Here is a 27,668-nt window from a genome sequence, read left to right as displayed (position 1 = left end):
AGTTATGTTGGACAAATATTTATACGTGTCATGTTACTGGAACACTAACTAGGGGAGACTAGAATAGGCAGGGTGATTGAGAAGTCAAATACACATGTACTACATTTCTATCTTATCTACAGATCTACGGACTGATCATTTATGGACCAGAGCACAGGAAATACCTGAAAGAAATGTGAGCTTAGTATCAGACTAACCTTATTTCATTTTGATGCTAAACAGGGTAAAAATATTTTGCAACAGTTTATCAGGGATGAGGCTATCTACTGTATCAAATCCTTTCAAAGCAGGCACTGGAGCTTGTCCTTGGACTAAAGCCCAAATAAATGTATTAGTAAAGACGGACAATCATCCCACTTTAAATGCTGTTCAGTTTATAAAGGCTTCATAAAGCCTTCATAAGCACTAAATCAATTCCTACAAAGCATCTATGACCGAATGTCATGCTACATAAACGATTCATAAATGTGGCATAACTGTGTGACATAATCACCAATGTCAAATGTGACATAACCCACTATGTGGAATATGAAATAAACATGTGTTTTATAAAGGGTGACATGTTGTGCTGAAGGATGGCATACACTCTAAAGTGATGTCATGTTAGTCACATTACACCTAATCTCGTTCCCAGATACTTCTGCCCAAATGCACCGAAAGTCAGGTCGACCCAACGCATCAAACTTGGCTGTCATTAGTTAGGGTTATATTTTCAAATCAAATTTTAAGAAGATAAATTGTGGAAATGGGAAGGGTTTAGCCATTATTATGAATCATTTACTGTGTTTAATACAAGTACTTTACTCAGTAAGGTCACTCCTATGGAATTCTATGGACACTCCCACTAAGGCCAACTCTGAATGGTTGATATGTGGCGGCAGGATAGCCTAGTGGTTAGAGCGTTGGACTAGTAACCGAAAGGAATACATATTGTCTTAGAGCAAGAACTATTCTGGGTGCCGTAGTAAAAGTATTGTAGGGAATACTCAGTAGTGTTTGTAGAATGTATACAGTATATGGTATCATTTCATGGGGCTCTGAATAATATGGAGTGTTGCTGGCCTTTTACTCCCCCCATTCCATTGGCGGCTGAATCACATCACATGCGCTTACTGCACTGTAGAAAACCTCTTAACCAAACAATACTGAAGAGCAACTACAATCCAACATCAATGTTTCTTAGATATTTCACAGACCTCAAAAGTAATTCCCTAACGTGGCTTAAGCACTGTTGTGAACACAGCAAATCCCATCCAAAACCTGTTGTTTTTCTATTAAAGAATGATCTATTTTTTAAACGGGGCATACCCGAAACCTGGAAAAACTAAACCAAGAAAACATTGATGGTTATGTCACACAGTTATGCCACATTTATGAGCCCTCTATAAAGCATGATATATGGTTATAGATGATTTGTAACACATTTATGTAGTGTTTATAAAGGCTTTATCATGGCTTTATGAAGCCTTTATAAGCTGCATGTCACTTAAAACGGGACTGGGCAGTCGTAAAAAATTGTATAAAGATTCTCACCAAATTTGTAAGAGTCTAATATAACATAGATATTCCATAAACAGATTTCTTTCTTTCTTACCTCTTGTAATAAAAAAAGCTTTTCCAAGGTTGTTCATATTGCATTATTGTATTGAGAGGGTATGTTTTTCCTAAAGGGGACAGAAGATCCTTGACTATAACCAGACGGCATCACAGTGCCTTTAAAAGTTGAAATAAATATACATTTCAACTTTAACTTTTCAACCCAGTCCTTACTATTTGAAACATGCCAGGGCAAATCTAAGCACTCAAAAATGTAAAAGCTATTACTTTGGACCCCAAAAAATTACAAGGGGAATTTTCCAACTTTATGATTCTTCTTTACATTAAGCCATTCCTCTGTGAAATGTGGTTTATGTGTGAGGTTTCTCCCCAAGGTTTCCCCAGTTAAACGGAGCACTCAGGACCTGATGGAAGGAGCAATACATTTACCGCCCAGCATTCCAAGCAGTCACCTCAATTCCATACTGCATCATCCCTTCAGACACTAGCGGCTTTTAACACATCAGGCTGCACTGCATTGCCATATATAAATCCCTCAGATCACACATTAGCACGGACTAAAACTTTAAACATCCTCAAAACACCAATGAGTATCAAACTTTATTGGCGGAGTGAGAGGGTAGATTTGGCGGTATGTCTCAATGGGTCAAATTAAAGCAGCAGGCCTGATGAAAAGATTTTTGAGTCCGGGGTAGAACATTGGGAAATCAAGACACGAGTGGCGATTGAGTAACTCTGATCAGGTGCTGGGCCATGTGACCCCCCCAGGTTTCCCCAGCCCCCTCTGACTTCTCTGGAAACCCACAGCTGTAGGGACCTCTCTTTGAACTCCCCGGCAAGGAGTCCAGAACAGAGATGGCCTTAGCGACTGAATGATAGGAGAACTGAGGGAGAACAAACTAAAAAAGCTGTTTATTCAATAAACCTCATACTGTACCGCTTCTGTACCACCACAAATATGATTTAGCTAAATCAAGTCAAATCAAACTTTACTGGTCACATACACATATTTTGCAGATGTTATCGCAGGTGCAGCGAAATGCTTATGTTTCTAGCTCCAACAGTGCAGTAATACCTAACAATACAAAACAATGCACACAAAAATGAAGAAATATCAGAATATGCAAAGTCAGTCCGGAATATAAATATATATACAGTGCCTTCAGAAAGTATTCATACTCCACATTCTGTTGTGTTGCAGCCTGAATTGAAAATGGGTTAAATATTATATATTTTCTCACCCATCTACACACAATACCCTATAATCACAAAGTGAAAACATGTTTATTTATTTTGTAGCAGATTTATTGAAACAAAATGCAGAAATATCTCATTTACATAAGTATTCACACCCCTGTGTTAAGACTGTAGTATCACCTTTGGCAGCAATTACAGCTGTGAGTTTTTCTGGGTAAGTCTCTAAGAGCTTTCCACACCTGGATTATGCAACATTTGCCCATTATTCTATTCAAATTCTTCAAGCTCTGTCAAATTGGTTGCAGATCATTGCTACACAATCATTTTCAAGTCTTACCATAGATTTAAGTCAAAACTGTAACTCGGCCACTCGGGAACATTCACTGTCTTCTTGGTAAGGGACTCCAGTGTAGATTTGATCTTGTGTTTTAGGTTATTGGTGGATTCATCTCCGAGTGTCTGGTGGAAAGCAGACTGAACTAGGATTTTGCCTGTGCTTAGCTCCATTCCATTTCTTTTTTATTCTGAAAAACTCCCCAGTCTTTAACAATTACAAGCATTCCCATAACATGAAGCAGTCAACACCATGCTTACAAATATGGAGAGTGGTACTCAGTAATGTGTTTTATTGGATTGGCCCCAAACATAATAGCTTGTATTCAGGGCAAAAAATTAATTGCTTTCCCACATTTTTTGCAGTGTTACTTTAGTCCCTTGGTGCAAACAGGAAGCTTGTTTTGGAATATTTTTTATTCTGTACAGGCTTCCTTCTTTTCACTCTGTCAATTTAGTATTGTGGAGTAACTACAATGTTGTTGATCCATCCTCAGTTTTCTCCTATTACAGCCATTACATTCTGTACCTGTTTTAAAGTCACCATTGAGCTCATGGTGAAAACCCTGAGCTGTTTCCTTCCTCTCTGGCAACTGAGTTAGGAAGGACGCCTGTATCTTTGTTGTTGACTGGGTGTATTGATACTCTATCCAAAGTGTAAATAATAACTTCCCGATGCTCAAATGGATTTTCAATGTCTGCTTTTTTAATTATTACACATCTACCAATAGGTGCCCTTCTTTGCGAGGCATTAGATTCAATGGTCTTTGTGGTTGAATCTGTGTTTGAAATTCACTGCTCGACTGAGGGAACATGTGTGGGGTACAGAGCTGAGGTATTCATTCAACAATCATGCTAAACACTATTATTTCACAGAGCGAGTCCATGCAACCTATTATTATATTTTTTTCTCCTGAACTGTTTTAAGCTTGCCATAACAAAGGGGTTGAATACTTATTGACTCAAGACATTTCAGCTTTTCATTGTTAGTTACTTTGTAAAAAAAAACAATTGCACTTATACATTATGGGGTATTGTGTGTAGTTCAGTGACAAAAACTCTCAATTTAATCCATTTTACATTCAGGTTGTAACACAACAAAATGTGGAAAAAGTCAAGGGATGTGAATAATTTCTGAAGGCACTATAGTATATGTATATAATGGTGTGTATGGACAGTATATGAATAGAACATAGGTGTACAGCAGTAGTTATATAGGATGAATCTTGACTAGAATACAGTACATACACTGTGTATACCAAATAATTGGGAACACCTTCCTAATATTGAGTTGCACCCCCTTTTGCCCTCAGAACAGCCTCAATTCATCAGGGCATGGACTCTATCTACAATGTGTCAAAAGCGTTCCACAAGGATGATGGCCCATATTGACTTCAATGCTTCCCACAGTTATGTCAAGTTGGCTGGATGTCCTTTGGGTGGTGGAGCATTGTGGATACACACAGGAAACTGTTGAATGTGAAAAACCCAGCAGCGTTGCAGTTCTTGACACAAACCTGTACGCCTGGCACCTACTACCATACCCCGTTCAAAGGCACTTAAATATTGTGTCTTGTCTATTCACCCTCTGAATGGCACACTTACACAATCCATGTCTCCATTATCTCAAGTCTTAATCTTTCTTTAACCTGTCTCCTCCCCTTCATCTACATTGAAGTGGATTTACATCAATAAGGGATTATAGCGTTCACCTGGATTCACCTGTACAGTCTGTCATGCAAAGAGCAGGTGTTCCTAATGTTTTGTATACTCAGTGTACATATGAAGTGGGTTAAACAGTACGTAAATATAATTCAAGTGACCAGTGTTCAATGACTACTGTATGTACATATAGGGCAGCAGTCTCTAACGTGCAGGATAGAGTACTGGGTGGTAGTCGGCTGGTAACAGTGACTGGACGGAGGCCGGCAAGAGGGGACTATTAACAGTCTGATGACCAAGAACTTCCGGTGCCGACAGAGATGGCCGCCTCGCTTCGCGTTCCTAGGAAACTATGCAGTTTTTTGTTTTTTTTACGTGTTATTTCTTACATTAGTACCCCAGGTCATCTTAGGTTTCATTACATACAGTCGAGAAGAACTACTGAACATAAGAGCAGCGTCAACTCACCATCAGTACGACCAAGAATATGACTTTCGCGAAGCGGATCCTGTGTTCTGCCTTTCACCCAGGACAACGGAATGGATCCCAGCCGGCGACCCAAAAAAACGACTTCGTAAAAGGGGGAAACGGAGTGGTCTTCTGGTCAGACTCCGGAGACGGGCACATCGTGCACCACTCCCTAGCATTCTTCTCGCCAATGTCCAGTCTCTTGACAACAAGGTTGATGAAATCCGAGCAAGGGTAGCATTCCAGAGGGACATCAGAGACTGTAACGTTCTTTGCTTCACGGAAACATGGCTCACTGGAGAGACGCTATCGGAATCGGTGCAGCCAGCTGGTTTCTCCACGCATCGCGCAGACAGAAACAAACATCTTTCTGGTAAGAAGAGGGGCGGGGGCGTATGCTTCATGGTTAACGTGACGTGGTGTGATCATAACAACATACAGGTACTCAAGTCCTTCTGTTCACATGATTTAGAATTCCTCACAATCAAATGTCGACCGCATCATCTACCAAGGGAATACTCTTCGATTATAATCACAGCCGTATATATTCCCCCCCCAAGACTGGAATCCATTTATCCGGAGGCTGCATTCATTGTAGCTGGGGATTTTAACAAGGCTAATCTGAAAACAAGACTCCCTAAATGTTATCAGAATATCGATTGCGCAACCAGGGCTGGAAAAACCTTGGATCACTGCTATTCTAACTTCCGCGATGCATATAAGGCCCTGCCCCGCCCTCCTTTCGGAAAAGCTGACCACGACTCCATTTTGTTGATCCCTGCCTACAGACAGAAACTAAAACAAGAAGCTCCCGCGCTGAGGTCTGTTCAACGCTGGTCCGACCAATCTGATTCCACACTCCAAGACTGCTTCCATGACGTGGACTGGGATATGTTTCATATTGCGTCAGACAACAACATTGACGAATACACTGATTCGGTGAGCAAGTTCATTAGAACGTGCGTTGAAGATGTCGTTCCCATAGCAACAATTAATACATTCCCAAACCAGAAACCGTGGATTGATGGCAGCATTCGCGTGAAAGTGAAAGCCCGAACCTGTCACGCCCTGGTCTAAGTATTTTGTGTTTTCTTCATGTATTGGGTCAGGCCAGGGTGTGGCATAGAGTTTTTGTATTGTGGTGTGTTTTGTCTTGGGATTTTGGAATGTGTGTATAGTGGGATTGTAGCTTAGTGGGGTGTTCTAGGAGAGTCTATGGCTGTCTGAAGTGGTTCTCAATCAGAGGCAGGTGTTTACCGTTGTCTCTGATTGGGAACCATATTTAGGCAGCCATATTCTTTGGTTGTATTGTGGGTGATTGTCCTGTGTGTCTTGATGTCCTGGTTAGAGGTTAGTAGACACTTGTATAGGCTGTTTTCGGTTTTCGTTTTGTAGTGTTAGTGTTTTGTTGTGTGTTACGTTTGTTTATTAAAGATGAATCACAATAGACACGCTGCAGTTTGGTCCGACTCTCCTTCACCATTAGAAAGCCGTTACAGAATCACCCACCACAGGACCAAGCAGCGTGTCAACAGGCAGGAGCCACAGGAGAAGCAACAGAGGCAGCAGCAGCAGGAGCAGCAGCAGCTACAGTGGGAGAGATTGCACTACCTGGAGAAATGGACATGGGAGGAGGTACTGGACGGTAAAGGACCCTGGGATCAGCCTGGAGATTATTGTCGCCCCAAAGCCGAGCTGGAGGCAGCAAAAGCAGAGAGGCGGCATTATGAGGAGCTAGCACGGCAGAGCGGATGGAGGCCTGAGAGTCAGCCCCAAAAATTTCTTGGGGGGGGGGCTCACAGGGAGTATGGCTACGCTAGGTAGGAGACCTACGCTAACTTCCTGTGGTTACCGGGGGGCTAGAGAGACCGGGCAGGCACCTTGTTATGCAGTGGTGCGCACGGTGTCCCCAGTGCGGGTGCATAGCCCGGTGCGGTATATTCCAGCTCCTCGTATCGGCCGGGCTAGAGTGGGCATCGAGCCAGGTAAGGTTGGGCAGGCTCGGTGCTCAAGAGCTCCAGTGCGCCTGCACGGTCCGGTCTATCCAGTACCACCTCCACACCCCAGCCCTCCGGTAGCAGCTCCCCGCACCAGGCTTCCTGTGCGTGTCCTCGGTTCATTACCACCAGTGCCAGCACCACGCATCAGGCCTACAGTGTGTCCCGCCTGTCCGGCGCCGCTGCCGGAGCGTCCCGCCTGTCCGGCTCCGCTGCCGGAGCCTCCCGCCTGTCCGGCGCCGCTGCCGGAGCCTCCCGCCAGTCCGACGCCGATGCCGGAGCGTCCCGCCTGTCCGGCGCCGCTGCCGGAGCCTCCCGCCTGTCCGGCGCCGCTGCCGGAGCCTCCCGCCTGTCCGGCGCCGCTGCCGGAGCGTCCCGCCTGTCCGGCGCCGCTGCCGGAGCCTCCCGCCTGTCCGGCGCCGATGCCGGAGCGTCCCGCCTGTCCGGCGCCGCTGCCGGAGCGTCCCGCCTGTCCGGCGCCGCTGCCGGAGCCTCCCGCCTGTCCGGCGCCGCTGCCGGAGCGTCCCGCCTGTCCGGCGCCGCTGCCGGAGCGTCCCGCCTGTCCGGCGCCGCTGCCGGAGCTTCCCGCCTGTCCGGCGCTGTCAGAGCTACCGCCCCTCATGCCAGAGGCGCCAGAGCCCCTCATTCCAGAGGCACCAGTACTCCTCTGTTCAGCGCAGCCAGAGCTGTCAGCCTGCATGAAGCATCCAGAGCTGTCAGTCTGCCCAGCGCCGTCTGAGCTACCCGTCTGCCCAGCGCCGTCTGAGCTACCCGTCTGCCCAGCGCCGTCTGAGCTACCCGTCTGCCCAGCGCCGTCTGAGCCACCCGTCTGCCCAGCGCCGCCAGTGCCGCCAGTCTGCCCAGCGTCGCCTGAGCTACCAGTCTGCCCAGCGCCGCCAGTCTGCCCAGTGCCGCCAGTCTGCCCAGCGCCGCCTGAGCTACCAGTCTGCCCAGCACCGCCAGTCTGCCCAGCATCGCCAGTCTGCCCAGCGCCGCCAGTGCTCCCAGTCTGCCCAGCGCCGCCAGTCTGCCCAGCGCCGCCAGTCTGCCCAGCGCCGCCAGTCTGCCCAGCGCCGTCTGAGCCACCCGTCTGCCCAGCGCCGCCAGTGCCGCCAGTCTGCCCAGCGCCGCCTGAGCTACCAGTCTGCCCAGCGCCGCCAGTCTGCCCAGCGCCACCAGTGCCGCCAGTCTGCCAGGATCAGTTAGATCCGCCATTCAGCCAGGATCCGCCAGTGTGCCAGGATCCGCCAGTCAGCAAGGATCCGCCAGTCTGCCAGGATCCGCCAGAAGTGCCAGTCAGCCAGGATCTGCCAGATCCGCTAGTCAGCCAGGATCCGCCAGTCAGCCAGGATCTGCCAGATCCGCTAGTCAGCCAGGATCCGCCAGTCGGCCAGGATCTGCCAGAACCGCTAGTCAGCCAGGATCCGCCAGTCAGCCAGGATCTGCCAGATCCGCTTGTCAGCCAGGATACGTCAGTCAGCCAGGATCTGCCAGTCAGCCAGGATCTGCCGGATCCGCTAGTCAGCCAGGATCCGCCAGTCAGCCAGGATCCGCCAGTCAGCCAGGATCTGCCAGATCCGCCAGTCAGCCAGGATCTGCCAGATCCGCCAGTCAGCCAGGATCCGCCAGTCAGCCAGGATCCGCCAGTCAGCCAGGATCTGCCAGAACCGCTAGTCAGCCAGGATCCGCCAGTCAGCCAGGATCTGCCAGTCAGCCAGGATCTGTCGGAACCACCAGCCAGCCAGGATCTGGTAGATCCATCAACCTGCCTGAGCTTCCTCTCACTCCTGAGCTGCCTCTCACTCCTGAGCTGCCTCTCACTCCCGAGCTTCCTCTCACTCCCGAGCTGCCCCTCAGTCCCGATCTGCTCCTCAATCCAGTGGGTTTCTGGGTGAGGACTACTAGGACATGGTCGGCGGCGAGGGTGGACTATCCAGCGACGCGAGGAGAGGGGACTAAGACATTAATTGAGTGGGGTCCACGTCCCGCGCCGGAACCGCCACCATGGACAGACGCCCACCCGGACCCTCCCTATTTGTTTTGAGGTGCGTTCGGGAGTCCGCACCTTAGGGGGGTTCTGTCACGCCCTGGTCTAAGTATTTTGTGTTTTCTTCATGTATTGGGTCAGGCCAGGGTGTGGCATAGAGTTTTTGTATTGTGGTGTGTTTTGTCTTGGGATTTTGGAATGTGTGTATAGTGGGATTGTAGCTTAGTGGGGTGTTCTAGGAGAGTCTATGGCTGTCTGAAGTGGTTCTCAATCAGAGGCAGGTGTTTACCGTTGTCTCTGATTGGGAACCATATTTAGGCAGCCATATTCTTTGGTTGTATTGTGGGTGATTGTCCTGTGTGTCTTGATGTCCTGGTTAGAGGTTAGTAGACACTTGTATAGGCTGTTTTCGGTTTTCGTTTTGTAGTGTTAGTGTTTTGTTGTGTGTTACGTTTGTTTATTAAAGATGAATCACAATAGACACGCTGCAGTTTGGTCCGACTCTCCTTCACCATTAGAAAGCCGTTACAGAACCACTGCTTTTAATCAGGGCAAGGTGACCGGAAACATGACCGAATACAAACAGTGTAACTATTCCCTCCGCAAGGCAATCAAACAAGCTAAGCGTCAGTATAGAGACAAAGTAGAATCTCAATTCAACGGCTCAGACACAAGAGGTATGTGGCAGGGTCTACAGTCAATCACGGATTACAAAAAGAAAACCAGCCCAGTCACAGACCAGGATGTCTTGCTCCCAGGCAGACTAAATAAATGTTTTGCCAGCTTTGAGGACAATACAGTGCCACTGACACGGCACGCAACTAAAACATGCGGACTCTCCTTCACTGCAGCCGACGTGAGGAAAACATTTAAACGTGTCAACCCTCGCAAGGCTGCAGGCCCAGACGGCATCCCCAGCCGCGCCCCCAGAGCACGCGCAGACCAGCTGGCTGGTGTGTTTACGGACATATTCAATCAATCCCTATCCCAGTCTGTTGTTCCCACATGCTTCAAGAGGGCCACCATTGTTCCTGTTCCCAAGAAAGCTAAGGTAACTGAGCTAAACGACTACCGCCCCGTGCTTTGAGAGACTAGTCAAGGACCATATCACCTCCACCCTACCTGACACCCTAGACCCACTCCAATTTGCTTACCGCCCAAATAGGTCCACAGACGATGCAATCTCAACCACACCTAACCCATCTGGACAAGAGGAATACCTATGTGAGAATGCTGTTCATCGACTACAGCTCGGCATTTAACACCATAGTGCCCTCCAAGCTCGTCATCAAGCTCGAGACCCTGGGTCTCGACCCCGCCCTGTGCAACTGGGTACTGGACTTCCTGATGGGCCGCCCCCAGGTGGTGAGGGTAGGCAACAACATTTCCACCCCGCTGATCCTCAACACTGGGGCCCCACAAGGGTGTGTTCTGAGCCCTCTCCTGTACTCCCTGTTCACCCACGACTGCGTGGCCACGCACGCCTCCAACTCAATCATCAAGTTTGCAGACGACACTACAGTGGTAGGCTTGATTACCAACAATGACGAGACGGCCTACAGGGAGGAGGTGAGGGCCCTGGGGGTGGGGTGTCAGGAAAATTACCTCACACTCAACGTCAACAAAACTAAGGAGATGATTGTGGACTTCAGGAAACAGCAGAGGGAACACCCCCCTATCCACATTGATGGAACAGTAGTGGAGAGGGTAGTAAGTTTTAAGTTCCTCGGCGTACACATCACAGACAAACTGAATTGGTCCACCCACACAGACAGCATCGTGAAGAAGGTGCAGCAGCGCCTCTTCAACCTCAGGAGGCTGAAGAAATTCGGCTTGTCACCAAAAGCACTCACAAACTTCTACAGATGCACAATCGAGAGCATCCTGTCGGGCTGTATCACCGCCTGGTACGGCAACTGCTCCGCCCACAACCGTAAGGCTCTCCAGAGGGTAGTGAGGTCTGCACAACGCATCACCGGGGGCAAACTACCTGCCCTCCAGGACACCTACACCACCCGATGTCACAGGAAGGCCATAAAGATCATCAAGGACCTCAACCATCCGAGCCACTGCCTGTTCACCCTGTTATCATCCAGAAGGCGAGGTCAGTACAGGTGCATGAAAGCTGGGACCGAGAGACTGAAAAACAGCTTCTATCTTAAGGCCATCAGACTGTTAAACAGCCACCACTAACATTGAGTGGCTGCTGCCAACACACTGACTCAACTCCAGCCACTTTAATAATGGGAATTGATGGGAAATGATGTAAAATATATCACTAGCCACTTTAAACAATGCTACCTAATATAATGTTTACATACCCTACATTATTCATCTCATATGTATATGTATATACTGTACTCTATATCATCTACTGCATCTTTATGTAATACATGTATCACTAGCCACTTTAACTATGCCACTTTGTTTACATACTCATCTCATATGTATATACTGCACTCAATACCATCTACTGCATCTTGCCTATGCCGCTCTGTACCATCACTCACTCATATGTCTTTATGTACATATTCTTTATCCCTTTACACTTGTGTGTATAAGGCAGTAGTTTTGGAATTGTTAGCTAGATTACTTGTTGGTTATTACTGCATTGTCGGAACTAGAAGCACAAGCATTTCGCTACACTCGCATTAACATCTGCTAACCATGTGTATGTGACAAATAACATTTGATTTGATTTTATTTGATTTTAGATAGAAGCAATTTTTCAGTCTTTCGGTCCCAGCTTTGATGCACCTGTACTGTCTTTGCCTTCGAGATGGTAGCGGGTGAACAGGCCGTGGCTCGGGTGGCTGAGGTCCTTGATGATATTCTTGGCCTTCCTGTGACACCGGGTGCCTGGAGGACAGGCAGTGTGCCCCCAGTGATGCATTGGGCTGACTGCACCACCAAGAGAGAGAGCCCTGCGGATAGCGGACGGTGCAACTCCTGAGGTTGAAGAGGCGCTGTTGCGCCTTCTTCACCACACTGTCTGTGTGGATGAACTATTTCAGGTCTTCGGTGATGTGCACGCTGGGGAACTTGAAGCTTTTCACCATCACCACAGCTTTTGGTGGTTTGCTGATCAAATGGTGACACATGGAAAATAATTACGAACATATCTGCACAATTGATATTCATGGCAGATGTCCAATATTAACACTCTTTCACAAAGATAGGGTGTCACATATTCAGGACATTGATTTCCATTTCATGAATCTCATATCACAACTCTAATATCCGTACTCTCTTTCGTTGTGGCAAAGCGGTTTAATTGAGACATGGCTACATTTAACTGCCTTTGCCTAATTGCCTCCTTTATCAAATGTCACGGGTTCCAGCCAATCGTGCTTCTGATGCAAAACAGAAAGAGAAACAGTTAGATGGTGTAATATAGTGTTGGTCAGATAAGAACCACATTCATGCTAGCAGCATGAGTCAATGGAAAGATATGGGATTAAGTATGTTGACTGGGATCCAGAGGGAGGGAGAGAGGGAGAGAGGGAGGGAGGGAGGGACTGCTGGAGAAAGATAATACCTCTTGCTGAACTGGAAATCTAATTCATCTGTCATGTTACAAATTCACAGTTCTGATGAAGGCACGTTTTAGTATAGCTACATGTTTGTTGGTTTTCATCATTTCCCCATCATCTCTTCCTTTTCTCCACCTTTATTAGCTTAATCTACCCCTCCCTCCTATCCTCTGCCTCCTCCTTCTCTCTCTCTTCCTCTGTGATATTGTGCTGCCTCCCCTCAGCATTGTGATATTAAACCAAATAAAGATGTGATCAGCTGCGATGCGGCAGGCAGCCACGCGGGACTTGTCGGAGTCATTAATGTGCGTTGACTAATTGCTCTCCATTCTAAGGGGAAATGACACTCTGCTGGGGCCCATTTCCCCACTGTGCTAAGCTTTCCTCTCTTTCTGTTACTTTATCACACTTTCAAGCACTAGCAATAATCCCCATTGCTGTCGAACATAAGCGATACATTGGGAAAGCCCACCATCCCTAGGGTTATTAGGAGATGTGGATTATTCCTGATTAACTGTGTCATATGCTGTTGATGAGATACCATATGAAAGCTAAACTGGTGCTTATTAAACCAGATGGGCAAGGTCAGCTTTAAGGAGCATGGCGAAGTTAGCTGTATTCAGACAAACATCAGACAGTATTTCATAAATAAACACTGCAGTCACACAGTCAATTATTGGCCCCCTGACTGACAGCACAACGTCTGTGTTAATGACTGTGTTAACAAAGAACGTATGACGCAAAAACAATTTTATGGTTACTAGAGGGGTTCAAGTGTCAACCAAGACAAAAGGGTAACATTTCATTTTGAAATGCATTATTCATCACCGGACGAATAATTTGACAAAATGGATCTTGAGTCATGAATCAGCTCATAAACAGGCGCTCGTCAACTTGATGGACTTACATTTCATTTGCTGTCCTTGGCTCCTTTTGCCACGCCTCCAGCCAGCAGGATGGATTCCTCACGGCTTCCGTCATTTGTCTGCTTGAGGTCAGGGCCAAACAAGAGCGTCTCCATTATTGCTATTGATTCCAGGTAGTTGGGATTGATTTTCTCTCGGCTTCAACCTCCTTCCCTGGGCTGCTTAGAGTTAGTCACAACCTGGCCTGGCTGATTGGGTGGGAGCCCAGCCTTGGGGTGGTGGTGGACTGTCAAATCTGGATCAAACCGGCTTTATCTGCTACATCGATATGTTCATCCTCCATTCCTCCTCCTCAGTCAAGTCGAGGGGATAGTCCCTCTTTGGTGTGTAACGTTCACACAGAAGCCAGCTGGATCCATCCACAGCTGTTAAGATAGATAAGGTCTGTGATACAAGATGTGATAAATCTAACTGCTCTTTTGGGTGGACTTATTTTTGTGACGCCAACCTCTGGGCCAACTGCTTTTCTCATCTATGGACCTCACAAGGCCCAGTGCATATACTGTAGGTATAGGAAGATTATATACAGTTGAAGACAGAAGTTTCCATACACCTAGGTTGGAGTAGTTAAAACAAGTTTTACAACCACTCTGCAAATTTCTAGTTATCAAACTATAGTTTTGGCAAGTCGGTTAGGACATCTACTTTGTGCATGAAACAAGTAATTTTTTCAACAATTGTTTACAGACAGATTACTTCACATATAATTCACTGTACCACAATTCCAGTGGGTCAGAAGTTTAACTACGCTAAGTTGACTGTGCCTTTAAACAGCTTGGAAAATTCCAAAAAACGATGTCATGGCTTTAGAAGCTTCTGATGGGTTAATTGACATAATTTGTCACGACTTCCGCCAAAGTCGGTCCCTCTCCTTGTTCGGGCGGCGTTCGGTGGTCGACGTCACCGGCCTTCTAGCCATCGCCGATCCACTTTTCATTTTCCATTTGTTTTGTCTTTGTCTTACACACCTGGTTTCAATTCCTCAATTACTTGTTCATTATTTAACCCTCTGTTCCCCCATGTTTGTTTGTGAGTAATTGTTTATTGTATTGCGGTCCGTATTTGTGGCCTTGTATTTATACAACGTGTATTGTTATATCTGAGTAAAATTGCTTTCATTACTCATATCTGCTGTCCTCATCTCACCAGCTACACACAGACGCATTACATCATTTGAGTCAATTGGAGGTGTACCTGTGGATGTACACTGCTCAAAAAAATAAAGGGAACACTAAAATAACACATCCTAGATCTGAATGAATGAAATATTCTTATTAAATACTTTTTTCTTTGCGTAGTTGAATGTGCTGACAACAAAATCACACAAAAATGATAAATGGAATTTATCAACCCATGGAGGTCTGGATTTGGAGTCACATTCAAAATTAAAGTGGAAAACAACACTACAGGCTGATCCAACTTTGATGTAATGTCCTTAAAACAAGTCAAAATGAGGCTCAGTAGTGTGTGTGGCCTCCACGTGCCTGTATGACCTCCCTACAACGCCTGGGCATGCTCCTGATGAGGTGGCGGATGGTCTCCTGAGGGATCTCCTCCCAGACCTGGACTAAAGCATCCGCCAAATCCTGGACAGCCTGTGGTGCAACGTGGCGTTGGTGGATGGAGCGAGACATGATGTCCCAGATGTGCTCAATTGGATTCAGGTCTGGGGAACGGGCGAGCCAGTCCATAGCATCAATGCCTTCCTCTTGCAGGAACTGCTGATACACTCCAGCCACATGAGGTCTAGTATTGTCTTGCATTAGGAGGAACCCAGGGCCACCACAACAGCATATGGTCTCACAAGGGGTCTGAGGGTCTCATCTCGGTACCTAATGGCAGTCAGGCTACCTCTGGCAAGCACATGGAGGGCTGTGCGGCCCCCCAAAGAAATGCCACCCCACACCATGACTGACCCACCTCCAAACCGGTCATGCTGGAGGATGTTGCAGGCAGCAGAACGTTCTCCACGGCGTCTCCAGATTCTGTCACATGTGCTCAGTGTGAACTTGCTTTCATCTGTGAAGAGCACAGGGCGCCAGTGACGAATTTGCCAATCTTAGTGTTCTCTGGCAAATGCCAAACGTCCTGCACGGTGTTGGGCTGTAAGCACAACCCCCACCTGTGGACGTCGGGCCCTCATACCACCCTCATGGAGTCTGTTTCTGACCGTTTGAGCAGACACATGCACATTTGTGGCCTGTTGGAGGTAATTTTGCAGGGCTCTGGCAGTGCTCCTCCTGCTCCTCCTTGCACAAAGGCGGAGGTAGCGGTCCTGCTACTGGGTTGTTGCCCTCCTATGGCCTCCTCCATATCTCCTGATGTACTGGCCTGTCTCCTGGTAGCGCCTCCATGCTCTGGACACTACGCTGACAGACACAGCAAACCTTCTTGCCACAGCTCGCATTGATGTGCCATCCTGGATGAGCTGCACTACCTGAGCCACTTGTGTGGGTTGTAGACTCCGTCTCATGCTACCACTAGAGTGAAAGTACCGCCAGCATTCAAAAGTGACCAAAACATCAGCCAGGAAGCATAGGAACTGAGAAGGGGTTTGTGGTCACCACTCCTTTATTGGGGGTGTCTTGCTAATTGCCTATAATTTCCACCTGTTGTCTATTCCATTTGCACAACAGCATGTGAAATGTATTGTCAATCAGTGTTGCTTCCTAAGTGGACAGTTTGATTCCACAAAAGTGTGACTGACTTGGGGTTACATTGTGTTGTTTAAGTGTTCCCTTTATTTTGAGAAGTGTATTTCAAGGCCTACCTTCAAACTCAGTGCCTCTTTGCTTGACATCATTATATATTATTATTATTATTCAACCATGCTGGTCATTTATGAACATTTGAACATCTTGGCCACGTTCTGTTATAATCTCCACCCGGCACAGCCAGAAGAGGACTGGCCACCCCACATATGCTCTCTCTAATTCTCTCTTTCTTTCTCTCTCTCGGAGGACCTGAGCCCTAGGACCGTGCCCCAGGACTACCTGACATGATGACTCCTTGCTGTCCCCAGTCCACCTGACTGTGCTGCTGCTCCAGTTTCAACTGTTCTGCCTTATTATTATTCGACCATGCTGGTCATTTATGAACATTTGAACATCTTGGTCATGTTCTGTTATAATCTCTACCCGGCACAGCCAGAAGAGGACTGGCCACCCCACATAGCCTGGTTCCTCTCTAGGTTTCTTCCTAGGTTTTGGCCTTTCTAGGGAGTTTTTCCTAGCCACCGTGCTTTTGCACCTGCATTGTTTGCTGTTTGGGGTTTTAGGCTGGGTTTCTGTACAGCACTTTGAGATATCAGCTGATGTACGAAGGGCTATATAAATAAATTTGATTTGATTTGATCGTGGGAAAATCAAAAGAAATCAGCCAAGACCTCAGAAAAACAACTGTAGACTTCCACAAGTCTGGTTCATCCTTGGGAGCAATTTCCAAATGCCTGAAGGTACTACCTTCATCTGTACAAACAATAGTATGCAAGTATAAACACCATGGGACCATGCAGCCGTCCTACCACTCAGGATGGAGACGCGTTCTGTTTCCTAGAGATGAACGTACTTTGGTGCAAAAAGTGCAAATCAATCCCAGAACAACAGCAAAGGACCTTGTGAAGATGCTGGAGGAAACAGGTACAAAAGTATCTATATCCACAGTAAAACGAGTCCTATATCGACATAACCTGAAAGGCCACTCATTAAGGAAGAAGCCACTGCTCCAAAACCACCATAAAAAGCCAGACTGTGGTTTGCAACTGCACATGGGGAGAAAGATCATACTTTTTGAAGAAATGTCCTCTGGTCTGATGAAACAAAAATAGAACTGTGTGGACATAATGACCATCGTTATGTTTGGAGGAAAAATGGGGAGGCTTGCAAGCCGAAGAACACCATCCCAACCGTGAAGCATGGGGTGGCAGCATCATTTTGTGGGGGTGCTTTGCTGCAGTAGGGACTGGTGCACTTCACAAAATGGATGGCATCATGAGGCAGGAAAATTGTGTGGATATATTGAAGCAACATCTCAAGACATCAGTCAGGAAGTTAAAGTTTTTGACGCAAATTAGTCTTCCAAATGAACAATGACCCCAAGCATACTTCCAAAGTTGTGGCAAAATGGCTTTAGGAAAACAAAGTCAAGGTATTGGACTGGCCATCACAAAGCCCTGACCTCAATCCTACAGAAAATGTGTGGGCAGAACTGAAGGAGCGTGTGTGAGCAAGGAGGCCTACAAACCTGACTCAGTTACACCAGCTCTGTCAGTAGGAATGGGCCAACATTCACCCAACTTATTGTGGGAAGCTTGTGGAAGACTACCCAAAACCTTTGACCCAAGTTAAACAATTTAAAGGCAATGCTACCAAATTCTAATTGAGTGTGTGTGAACCCACTGGGAATGTGATGAAATAATTAAAAGCTAAAATAAATCACTCTACTATTATTCTGAAATTCTTAAAATAAAGTGGTTATCCTAACCAACCTAAGACAGGGAATGTTTTCTAGGATTAAATGTCAGGAATTGTGAAAAACTGAGTTTAAATGTATTTGGCTAAGGTGTATGTTAACTTCCGACTTCAACTATATCTAGCTGATCTAAGGTGTAATCATTAGGACATCAGTTGCTAATGAGAGTTTCTATTGGACAAATTCAGGTATGTTTATCCCGTTCCATTTGCTCACTTTTAAGAAACGTTTTCAACAGAATCGGCGGAATGAATACACCAACTGTACTGTATACAGTGGGGAGAACAAGTATTTGATACACTGACGATTTTGCAGTTTTTCCTACTTACAAAGCATGTAGAGGTCTGTAATTTATATCATAGGTACACTTCACCTGTGAGAGACGGAATCTAAAACAAAATTCCAGAAAATCACATTGTATGATTTTTAAGTAATTAATTTGGATTGTATTGCATGACATAAGTATTTGATACATCAGAAAAGCAGAACTTAATATTTGGTACAGAAACCTTTGTTTGCAATTACAGAGATCATACGTTTCCTATAGTTCTTGACCAGGTTTGCACACACTGCAGCAGGGATTTTGGCCCACTCCTCCATACAGACCTTCTCCAGATCCTTCAGGTTTCGGGCTGTCGCTGGGCAATAGGGTCTTTCAGCTCCCTCCAAAGATTTTCTATTGGGTTCAGGTCTGGAGACAGGCTAGACCACTCCAGGACCTTGAGATGCTTCTTACGGAGCCACTCCTTAGTTGCCCTGGCTGTGTGTTTCAGGTCGTTTTTATGCTGGAAGACCCAGCCACGACCCATCTTCAATGTTCTTACTGAGGGAAGGAGGTAGTTGGCCAAGATCTCGCGATACATGGCCCCATCCATCCTCCCCTCAATACGGTGCAGTCGTCCTGTCCCCTTTGCAGAAAAGCATCCCCAAAAAATGATGTTTCCACCTCCATGCTTCACAGTTGGGATGGTGTTCTTGGGGTTGTACTCATCCTTCTTCTTCCTCCAAACACGGCAAGTGGAGTTTAGACCAAAAAGCTCTATTTTTGTCTTATCAGATCACATGGCCTTCTCCCATTCCTCCTCTGGATCATCCAGATGGTCATTGTCAAACTTCAGACGGGCCTGGACATGCGCTGGCTTGAGCAGGGGGACCTTGCGTGCGCTGCAAGATTTTAATCCATGACGGCGTAGTGTGTTACTAATGGTTTTCTTTGAGACTGTGGTCCCAGCTCTCTTCAGGTCCATGACCAGGTCCTGCCGTGAAGTTCTGGGCTGATCCCTCACCTTCCTCCTGATCATTGATGCACCACAAGGTGAGATCTTGCATGGAGCCCCAGACCGAGGGTGATTGACCTTCATCTTGAACTTCTTCCATTTTCTAATAATTGCGCCAACAGTTGTTGCCTTCTCACCAAGCTGCTTGCCTATTGTCCTGTAGCCCATCCCAGCCTTGTGCTGGTCTACAATTTTATCCCTGATGTCCTTACACAGCTCTCTGGTCTTGGCCATTGTGGAGAGGTTGGAGTCTGTTTGATTGAGTGTGTGGACAGGTGTCTTTTAAACAGGTAACGAGTTCAAACAGGTGCAGTTAATACAGGTAATGAGTGGAGAACAGGAGGGATTCTTAAAGAAAAACTAACAGGTCTGTGAGAGCCAGAATTCTTACTGGTTGATAGGTGATCAAATACTTATGTCATGCAATAAAATGCAAAGTAATTACTTAAAAATCATACAATGTGATTTTCTGGATTTTTGTTTTAGATTCCGTCTCTCACAGTTGAAGTGTACCTATGATAAAAATTACAGACCTCTACATGCTTTGTAAGTAGGAAAACCTGCAAAATCGTCAGTGTATCAAATACTTGTTCTCCCCACTGTATATGACATATAAAGGTCCAGTGCAGACAGTTCTCTCTCAATATCGAACCATTTATGGTTAACAATTAAGTAACTTACTGTGATTGTTTTCAATTAAAATGGTCAAAAAGAAACAAAAATAGCTTCTTAGCAAAAATACATTTCTCAAGCAAGAACTGTCTGGGAGTGGGGAGTGGAAAACTTAAAATGATCTGTTATTTGCAGACAGGTTTGTAACTCTATTCTTATTGGTCTATTAACTACCTAATGTCACCAGGCAAGCCAAAACTCCATCCCATCAATACAGGCTGAAATTTCAGGTGATCTTTTCAAACAGCTCTTGCACTGAAAGGGCATTATCACCATTTCACATTATTTTTCCAAACACAGAAAAATCTAATTTTTGGCTGCATGGGGCCTTTATGTTCCATAATAAGGTACTTGCTCCAAACAACTGTTCCCTCATACTTAAATAACATCCAATTCTGATTAAACCTATTAGAATGTAAAGGTCATCATTCTTCACTTTCCTTCAAATTGAGTCTCTTAAGAGCCTAATCTCAGTCCTCGAGACTTGAGTTTTCGATTTCAGCACAAGTTTGTTTCTTCTGGTTTAACAACATGAGGAGAATAGGCTTATAAATGAGATTTCCAAGGACTTCTTAAAGCCTACTTGGAGTGTTTTCCTGTTTCATCAGTAACTGAAAGTACCCAAACCAATTTGGCCAAGAATGTACCTCAACTAACCTCTGTTCTGATATCCGGATATTGATTAACCGTGCCCATCCCAAACCGCAATGTAATTATTTGGTTTTCAGTTAGTTCTCAGCAAATCCACACCCACAGAACCAATGAATTACAATAAAATGATGATTGCTAACCCTGTCCATGAATTGATGGGAAATGATGTAAATATATCACTAGCCACTTTAAACAATGCTACCTTATATAATGTTACTTACCCTACATTATTCATCTCATATGCATATGTATATACTGTACTCTAGATCATCGACTGCATTCTTATGTCACTAGCCACTTTAACTATGCCACTTTGTTTACTTTGTCTACATACTCATCTCATATGTATATACTGTACTCGATACCATCTACTGTATGCTGCTCTGTACCATCACTCATTCATATATCCTTATGTACATATTCCTTATCCCCTTACACTGTGTATAAGACAGTAGTTTTGGAATTGTTAGTTAGATTACTTGTTGGTTATCACGGCATTGTCGGAACTAGAAGCACAAGCATTTTGCTACACTCGCATTAACATCTGCTAACCATGTGTATGTGACAAATAAAATTTGATTTGATTTGATTTGATTTGAATGAGAATAGTAAGCGTGAAGATGTCAACATAAACAACTAAACATTTTACTCCACATTTTGTTAGGGCTATATTTATTTCAGTTTTGTTTGTTTCTCCAGTTTGGTTAGAAAGGTAGCCTACAAGCTACTATTTCTGTCTTTCATGCCAGCCCACATAACATGCATTTCAGTCCAAATACTAAAGAAAACAAAACTTCTATAATGATGACAATCTTGTTTGGCCCTGACCTAAAGCAGATCAAAAAGTGACCTGGTCAATCTATCCCGCATCCATTCTTTACAGAAGCGACCTTCAGTTAGCACAATGCACATTTCTGTCCCCTCAGCATAGAACCCGTCTCTTATTCACTGATCTCGATTCCCAGCCGTAATCCTCATTAAAATGCAATTACACATTTTTATCCATTTGTGAAATGAGCAGCATTGTATAAAAAGGCTTTGTTAAAAAACACAGGCAGTATGCTGGCAGTGTAACATTTTCTTTCTGTGTTTATCTTGTATTCTGTTTCTCTCTCTTTTCTATTCCGTTTTTCTTTCTCTACCCTCCTCTGTCTTCAGCAGACCAAAGAAAGCAGAATAAAATCGACGAACTGTAGACTTGAGATCGAACAAAACACAAAGCTGTTTTCTCTCAGGGCTTGTGTGGTTCACATAACCTTTTCAACAGCAAAAGAGCACAAGTGGACAATCAAACCAAACACGTTTGGATTAAATTATACTAGCGGTCATACTGACTGCTTCCACAGGCAGAACAGCGAGCTTTAGTGTTTGAAATGGATTTCATTTGAAAGCCTTCAGTCAATCCCTCTCATTAGTTTGGGCCCTGAACAGTACACATAGTGAGATTACTCACAGTACGAGAGGATGCAAGAGCCACAACGTTTGTTTCTCATTCAACTCTGAATAAATCACTCAGTACGAGTCCAAATCCAAAGCAGAACACCCATCAAGTTGGAGAGCCTGTCTAAAGTTGTTTCTTCTGTTTGGAAGGTAAGCTAAGACAAAAAGCTAGGTCTATTTGAGGTAAAATACACCAACATTGTCTAACACAGCTTAAGCTGAGAGATGTGTGTTTCTGAAATACTGACATCTTCTGTTTGCATTTTTTTTTACCTTTATTGAACCAAGCAAGTCAGTTAAGAACAAATTCTTATTTTCAATGACAGCCTAGAAACAATGGGTTAACTGCTTGTTCAGGGGCAGAAAGACAGATATGTACCTTGTCAGCTCGGGGATTTGAACTTGCAACTTTTCAGTTACTAGTCCAATGCTCTAACCACTAGGCTACCCTGCCGCGTTAATGGAGTAATTGATGTCAAAGTGGTACCATTTATTTCTAGTGCAGCAACAGGTCAGACTGTCAGAGCGCATAAGTACCCTTATGAAAATCCTGATTTCTTTAGCCAGAATCACAATGGATTATCTGAAATGTATCTAAATGTGGTAGAGACTCATGACATTCCACATGGTACTTTGCTTATCGCGCCAATAGGTCCACAGACGACGCAAACGCAATCACACTGCCCTAACCCATCTGGACAAGAGGAATACCTATGTAAGAATGCTGTTCATCAACTACAGCTCAGTAATTAACACCATAGTACCCTCCAAACTCGTCATTAAGCTCGAGACCCTGGGTCTCGACCCCGCCCTGTGCAACTGGGTCCTGAACTTCCTGACGGGTCTCCCCCAGGTGGTGAGGGTAGGTAACAACACCTCCACCCCGCTGATCCTCAACACTGGGGCCCCACAAGGGTGCATTCTCAGCCTTCTCCTGTACTCCCTGTTCACCCATGACTGCGTGGCCATGCACGCCTCCAACTCAATCATCAAGTTTGCAGACGACACTACAGTGGTAGGCTTGATTACCAACAACGACGAGACGGCCTACAGGGAGGAGGTGAGGGCCCTCGGAGTGTGGTGTCAGGAAAATAACCTCATACTCAATGTCAACAAAACAAAGGAGATGATCGTGGACTTCAGGAAACAACAGAGAGAGCAGCCCCCTATCCACATCAACGGGACAGTAGTGGAGAGGGTGGAAAGTTTTAAGTTTCTCGGCGTACACATCACAGACAAAACTGAAATGGTCCACCCTCACAGACAGCGTGGTGAAGAAGGCGCAGCAGCGCCTCTTCAACCTCAGGAGGCTGAAGAAATTTAGCTTGTCACCAAAATGACTCAAACTTTTACAGATGCACAATCGAGAGCATCCTGTCGGGCTCTTTCACCGCCTGGTACGGCAACTGCTCCGCCCACAACCGTAAGGCTCTCCAGAGGGTAGTGAGGTCTACACAACGCATCACCGGGGGCAAACTACCTGCCTTCCAGGACACCTACACCACCCGATGTAACAGGAAGGCCAAAAAGATCATCAAGGACAACAACCACCGGAGCCACTGCCTGTTCACCCCGCTATCATCCAGGTGGCGAGGTCAGTCCAGGTGCATCAAAGCTGGGACCGAGAGACTGAAAAACAGCTTCTATCTCAATGCCATCAGACTGTTAAACAGCCATCACTAACATTGAGTGGCTGCTGCCAACATACTGACTCAACTCTAGCCACTTAAATAATGGAAACATTTCTGTAATAAATGTATCACTAGCCACTTTAAACAATGCCACATTATATAATGTTTACATACCCTACATTACTCATCTCATATATTGTACTCTATACCATCTACTGCATCTTGCCTATGCCGTTCAGCCATCACCCATTCATATATTTTTATGTACATATTCTTATTCATTCCTTTACACTTGTGTGTATAAGGTAGTTGTGAAATTGTTAGGTCAGATTACTTGTTAGATATTACTGCATGGTCGGAACTAGAAGCACAAGCATTTCGCTACACTCGCATTAACATCTGCTAACCATGTGTATGTGACAAATAACATTTGATTTGATTTGTACTCAAGTTTCCAGAACCTCTCCCTAACACATTGTAGACAGACAGAGCCTCTTCCCATACCTCCCAGTGCTACTTTCCCCTGCGCCTGCTGCAGCGCATGCCGTCCCCTAGGGCAGTGATTCGTGTAGAATGATGCAGGCTGTGCAAGAGTGATCCCGGGCCTCTCATATGGGAGACAGGGCGCGGGGGCGGGCTCATCCCTGAGCAGGTCCACACGGTGGGCTGTCACAGCCCATAATCATCACACACTCCTCCGATCAATACTACCCAGCCCCCTGACACTGTTGCCTGCCTGCCTGACAACAAACTTTCCACACCAGAGAGAGAGGGGGGAGTGAGAGAGGAGTGGAATGATGGAGGGAGAGAGAGAGGTGAAGAGAGAAAGGAGAGAGATGACATGGAGGTAGCAGGTGGAGGTACAGTATAATAAAAATAGAGAGCAGAGGTAAGAAAACATTGAAAATACTAGGTCCTTCGTATTATGCTTTTAAAAGGTATTTTTTCATTTGTCATATTGTGGCTTCTATGTAAAAAAGTACATGTACCAGCAATTACCACTACATTTCAGGACCACTGTGCAGTAATACAGCATGAATTTGGTTGACATTATCCTGGCCACTGTATTACCGGAGATTAAATCTGATGAAATTCAAATAAGGTCATTTCAGCATAATGCTGACCGGGGCTTTTACATGAGCGTAGCATTTTTTTCCTCACGGTATAACACTTTCAATTTCCAAAATGAAATGAAAAGCAATGTCTATATATGAAAGATTTGATAAATGACATTCGTAGCATGGTGGAATATGATTGACCAATTTATTATCATAAACTCCGGAGAGTGAAATCTCAAACAGCTGTGCAGGAGAGAGCATAGAGTCTGACTAAGTGGATGAGATTGTATTTATTTGAGACCTATGACATGAACGTCTGCATTTCTACATGTTCTATCTTACCACATTAGTTTAGCAGTCACTTCACATTAGAATGATTTTCTAATCTCCAGAGTGTATGATGAAATTAAATTGTTATGGTGAAATTGTAGACTATACACTTGCATCAACAATCCTTGAGTCCCGTTAAGATTTCTAACTTGGATAATATGTGGGGTTTCCAAAGGAAGTTGACATTTTGCTGAGCTGAGGAAACAGCACTGAAAGCAAAATATCTCGTAAAATAAAAATAAAAAGTGCACCCTGACTACCGTACAATTAGAGACAACGAATCACATTCACTTTTCTTGGCCTGTACTTGAGGTAGTTTTATTTGGAATATTGGCAGGACATATTCCATAGCATTGCCCTCTGATTTTTGCATGAATTATATTGTAAAACGGATATAAAATCCTTGACCAGGTAATACCAAACCTCGCTTCTGTTACATGTTCCATAGACCAGGGACTACTGTGTTCCCCACAGCAGTCGTCTGGTCGAAGCAGCCTACACTGCCCTCTGAAAACCACAATGGCTATTGCAACGGCGGCAGGCAGCTCACATTCCAGAGGCCCGTGCAAGCCCCCCTTGCAAAATCAATACTCCGAAGCCCCTCTTGACAAACACACAAGCGCTTCCCCGAGGTCCATCCTGCCAAACCCCTGTCAGACAGACACTATTTATGTGCTAGAATGTATTCCCCCCCCTCTGTCTTGAGCCTGGTTGATAGGCCAAATGGCTCAGTTAAAGCATGGATCATAGTGCAAGTTTTACACCTCCTGTCTGTTAAATGCTTACTTGACAAACAGCCCTGCTATAGTTAGTTTATTGAAATCATAAAGCCATATAATACCACAGTGGGTTTATAAATCTAGCTCCTAAGTAAATAGGCCTACAGTATTTCACAGGCATTTGGCACATCTGGGCTCGCCATTTACCAACAGTACAGTATATACATAAAGTATATTCACATCTTAGTACCAGAAACCAGCAATCTTGTCTGTTTTGAGGCTATGCAGGTTATCCATGCATTACTGATTATTGCAGTGTTTGAAAACTCTGTTTTAATACATTGTGATGGGCAGATACAGATAGAAGTTTCAGTCACATGTTGATAGAACTCATGCCAAATGAAAAGGCTACAATCTAGCCAAACCACCCATGAACCTATCCTTACAAACACAAACCCCATCAAACACAGTTTTGGGCATTATTATTTCCTGCTACTTCCATGTCATAGACCATAACAAACCTAACAAACCACATGATGACCACAGAGAGCACCACAGACAGAAACCTCCTCAGACTAAGGGCTCTATTAAATCCACATAACAGCGTGATTGAAATTTAAAGGCAATGTCCCCGCTTTAGCACAGACTGCATTCATGGTAAACGCTGCATAAGTTCTTTCAATTGGAAATTACCTTAAAATGTATTTAGTGAATTTAGTGAATCAGAGCACACTGACTCACCCATGTGGATGTCTAGGTAGAAGGGGTCCATGATGGGCTGCTATTGGAAGACAAACAGGATGTAGTCAGTCAGTGGCTGTTCAACAGGTCTGTACCTCTCCCTCTCGTACCCTAGCTGAAGAGGCTTTCTCAGGCTCTCTGTTCTCCCACACCACTCCACAGCTCTATGTTTCTAGTCTGCTGCCTGTTCTAAAGAATGGGCTGTCCCCTGTTGCAGATCAATCTGTTGAGAGCTCCCCATTCTCAGCATTAGGAAATCCTGGCTTTCTTTCAACTCTAAAGCAATCGACAGAGAGCATTGCACGACCAAATTCCCCAACAGGACTTTCTCATGCCAAAGTCACCGTCCAGGACAATGCCAAAGCTTGGAGAGGTTTGTGTTCTGTTTGTTGATGTTGTTTTTAAACACCACGTCTGGCTTTTATAGGCCAACATTCAACCCCAGGATGTCATACTAATGGACGCCATAACCGTTCAGTTGACCATTCAAGTTCACACCCTGAGCAAAGAGAAAATATCGTACAAGATTTTGTTGTGTCCAAAAAACAAAAAAACAAGAGATTGTGGTTTTATCACTTGTCTGGAGACTTGCCACATCTCCGACCTGCTGGGAAAAAAATTAAAATCTATTCAGCACAAGACCATTAATTTGCGCTCAAAATGGCCCATTGTACAGTACATACCATGTGAAATATTTCAATCTACAAATGAGGCAATTAACTAAATCACCTTGTCTTGGCAATGTAATGAGAAGGGAGGGATGGTGGCTTGGCTGTGACTATAGTACCAGTGGGACTGCGAGCATCAGTTCACCAACACACATACTGCCGCACACACACAGGACAGATGATCCTGTTCATTCCCAGCTGATTCAGAAAACCCATAATGTGACGACCAATGACAAATGATTCACATATCTGTAGCAGCACTACGTACCGAAGGAGACTATGAGAAAACAGTCGTGCATCTGCCAAAATGGATATTGCAGACTGTTAGTTGAATTAGTTATTTCAAACAAC

At 45.1% G+C, this 27,668-nt stretch overlaps 1 protein-coding gene across 4 annotated transcripts in view; it reads right to left on the bottom strand.

Annotated features, from left to right (window-relative positions):
- The window catches only part of LOC115117569 (retinoic acid receptor RXR-alpha-A), a 252,606-nt gene extending 225,780 nt beyond the window's left edge, over positions 1 to 26,826 (bottom strand). For all 4 annotated transcript variants that reach the window (XM_065017491.1, XM_065017493.1, XM_065017494.1 and 1 more), the window contains exon 1: positions 26,650 to 26,826. In XM_065017491.1, the coding sequence (XP_064873563.1) occupies positions 26,650 to 26,680 (31 nt within the window). In that variant the 5' untranslated portion in view covers positions 26,681 to 26,826. The remainder of the gene's footprint in view (positions 1 to 26,649) is intronic.
- Positions 26,827 to 27,668: the final 842 nt, after the last annotated feature.

The sequence above is a fragment of the Oncorhynchus nerka genome, linkage group LG4 (assembly GCF_034236695.1).
Source record: "Oncorhynchus nerka isolate Pitt River linkage group LG4, Oner_Uvic_2.0, whole genome shotgun sequence".
Lineage (NCBI taxonomy): Eukaryota > Metazoa > Chordata > Actinopteri > Salmoniformes > Salmonidae > Oncorhynchus > Oncorhynchus nerka.
Note: the sequence above shows the minus strand (reverse complement) of the source record. Positions and strands in the feature narration are given on the sequence as shown.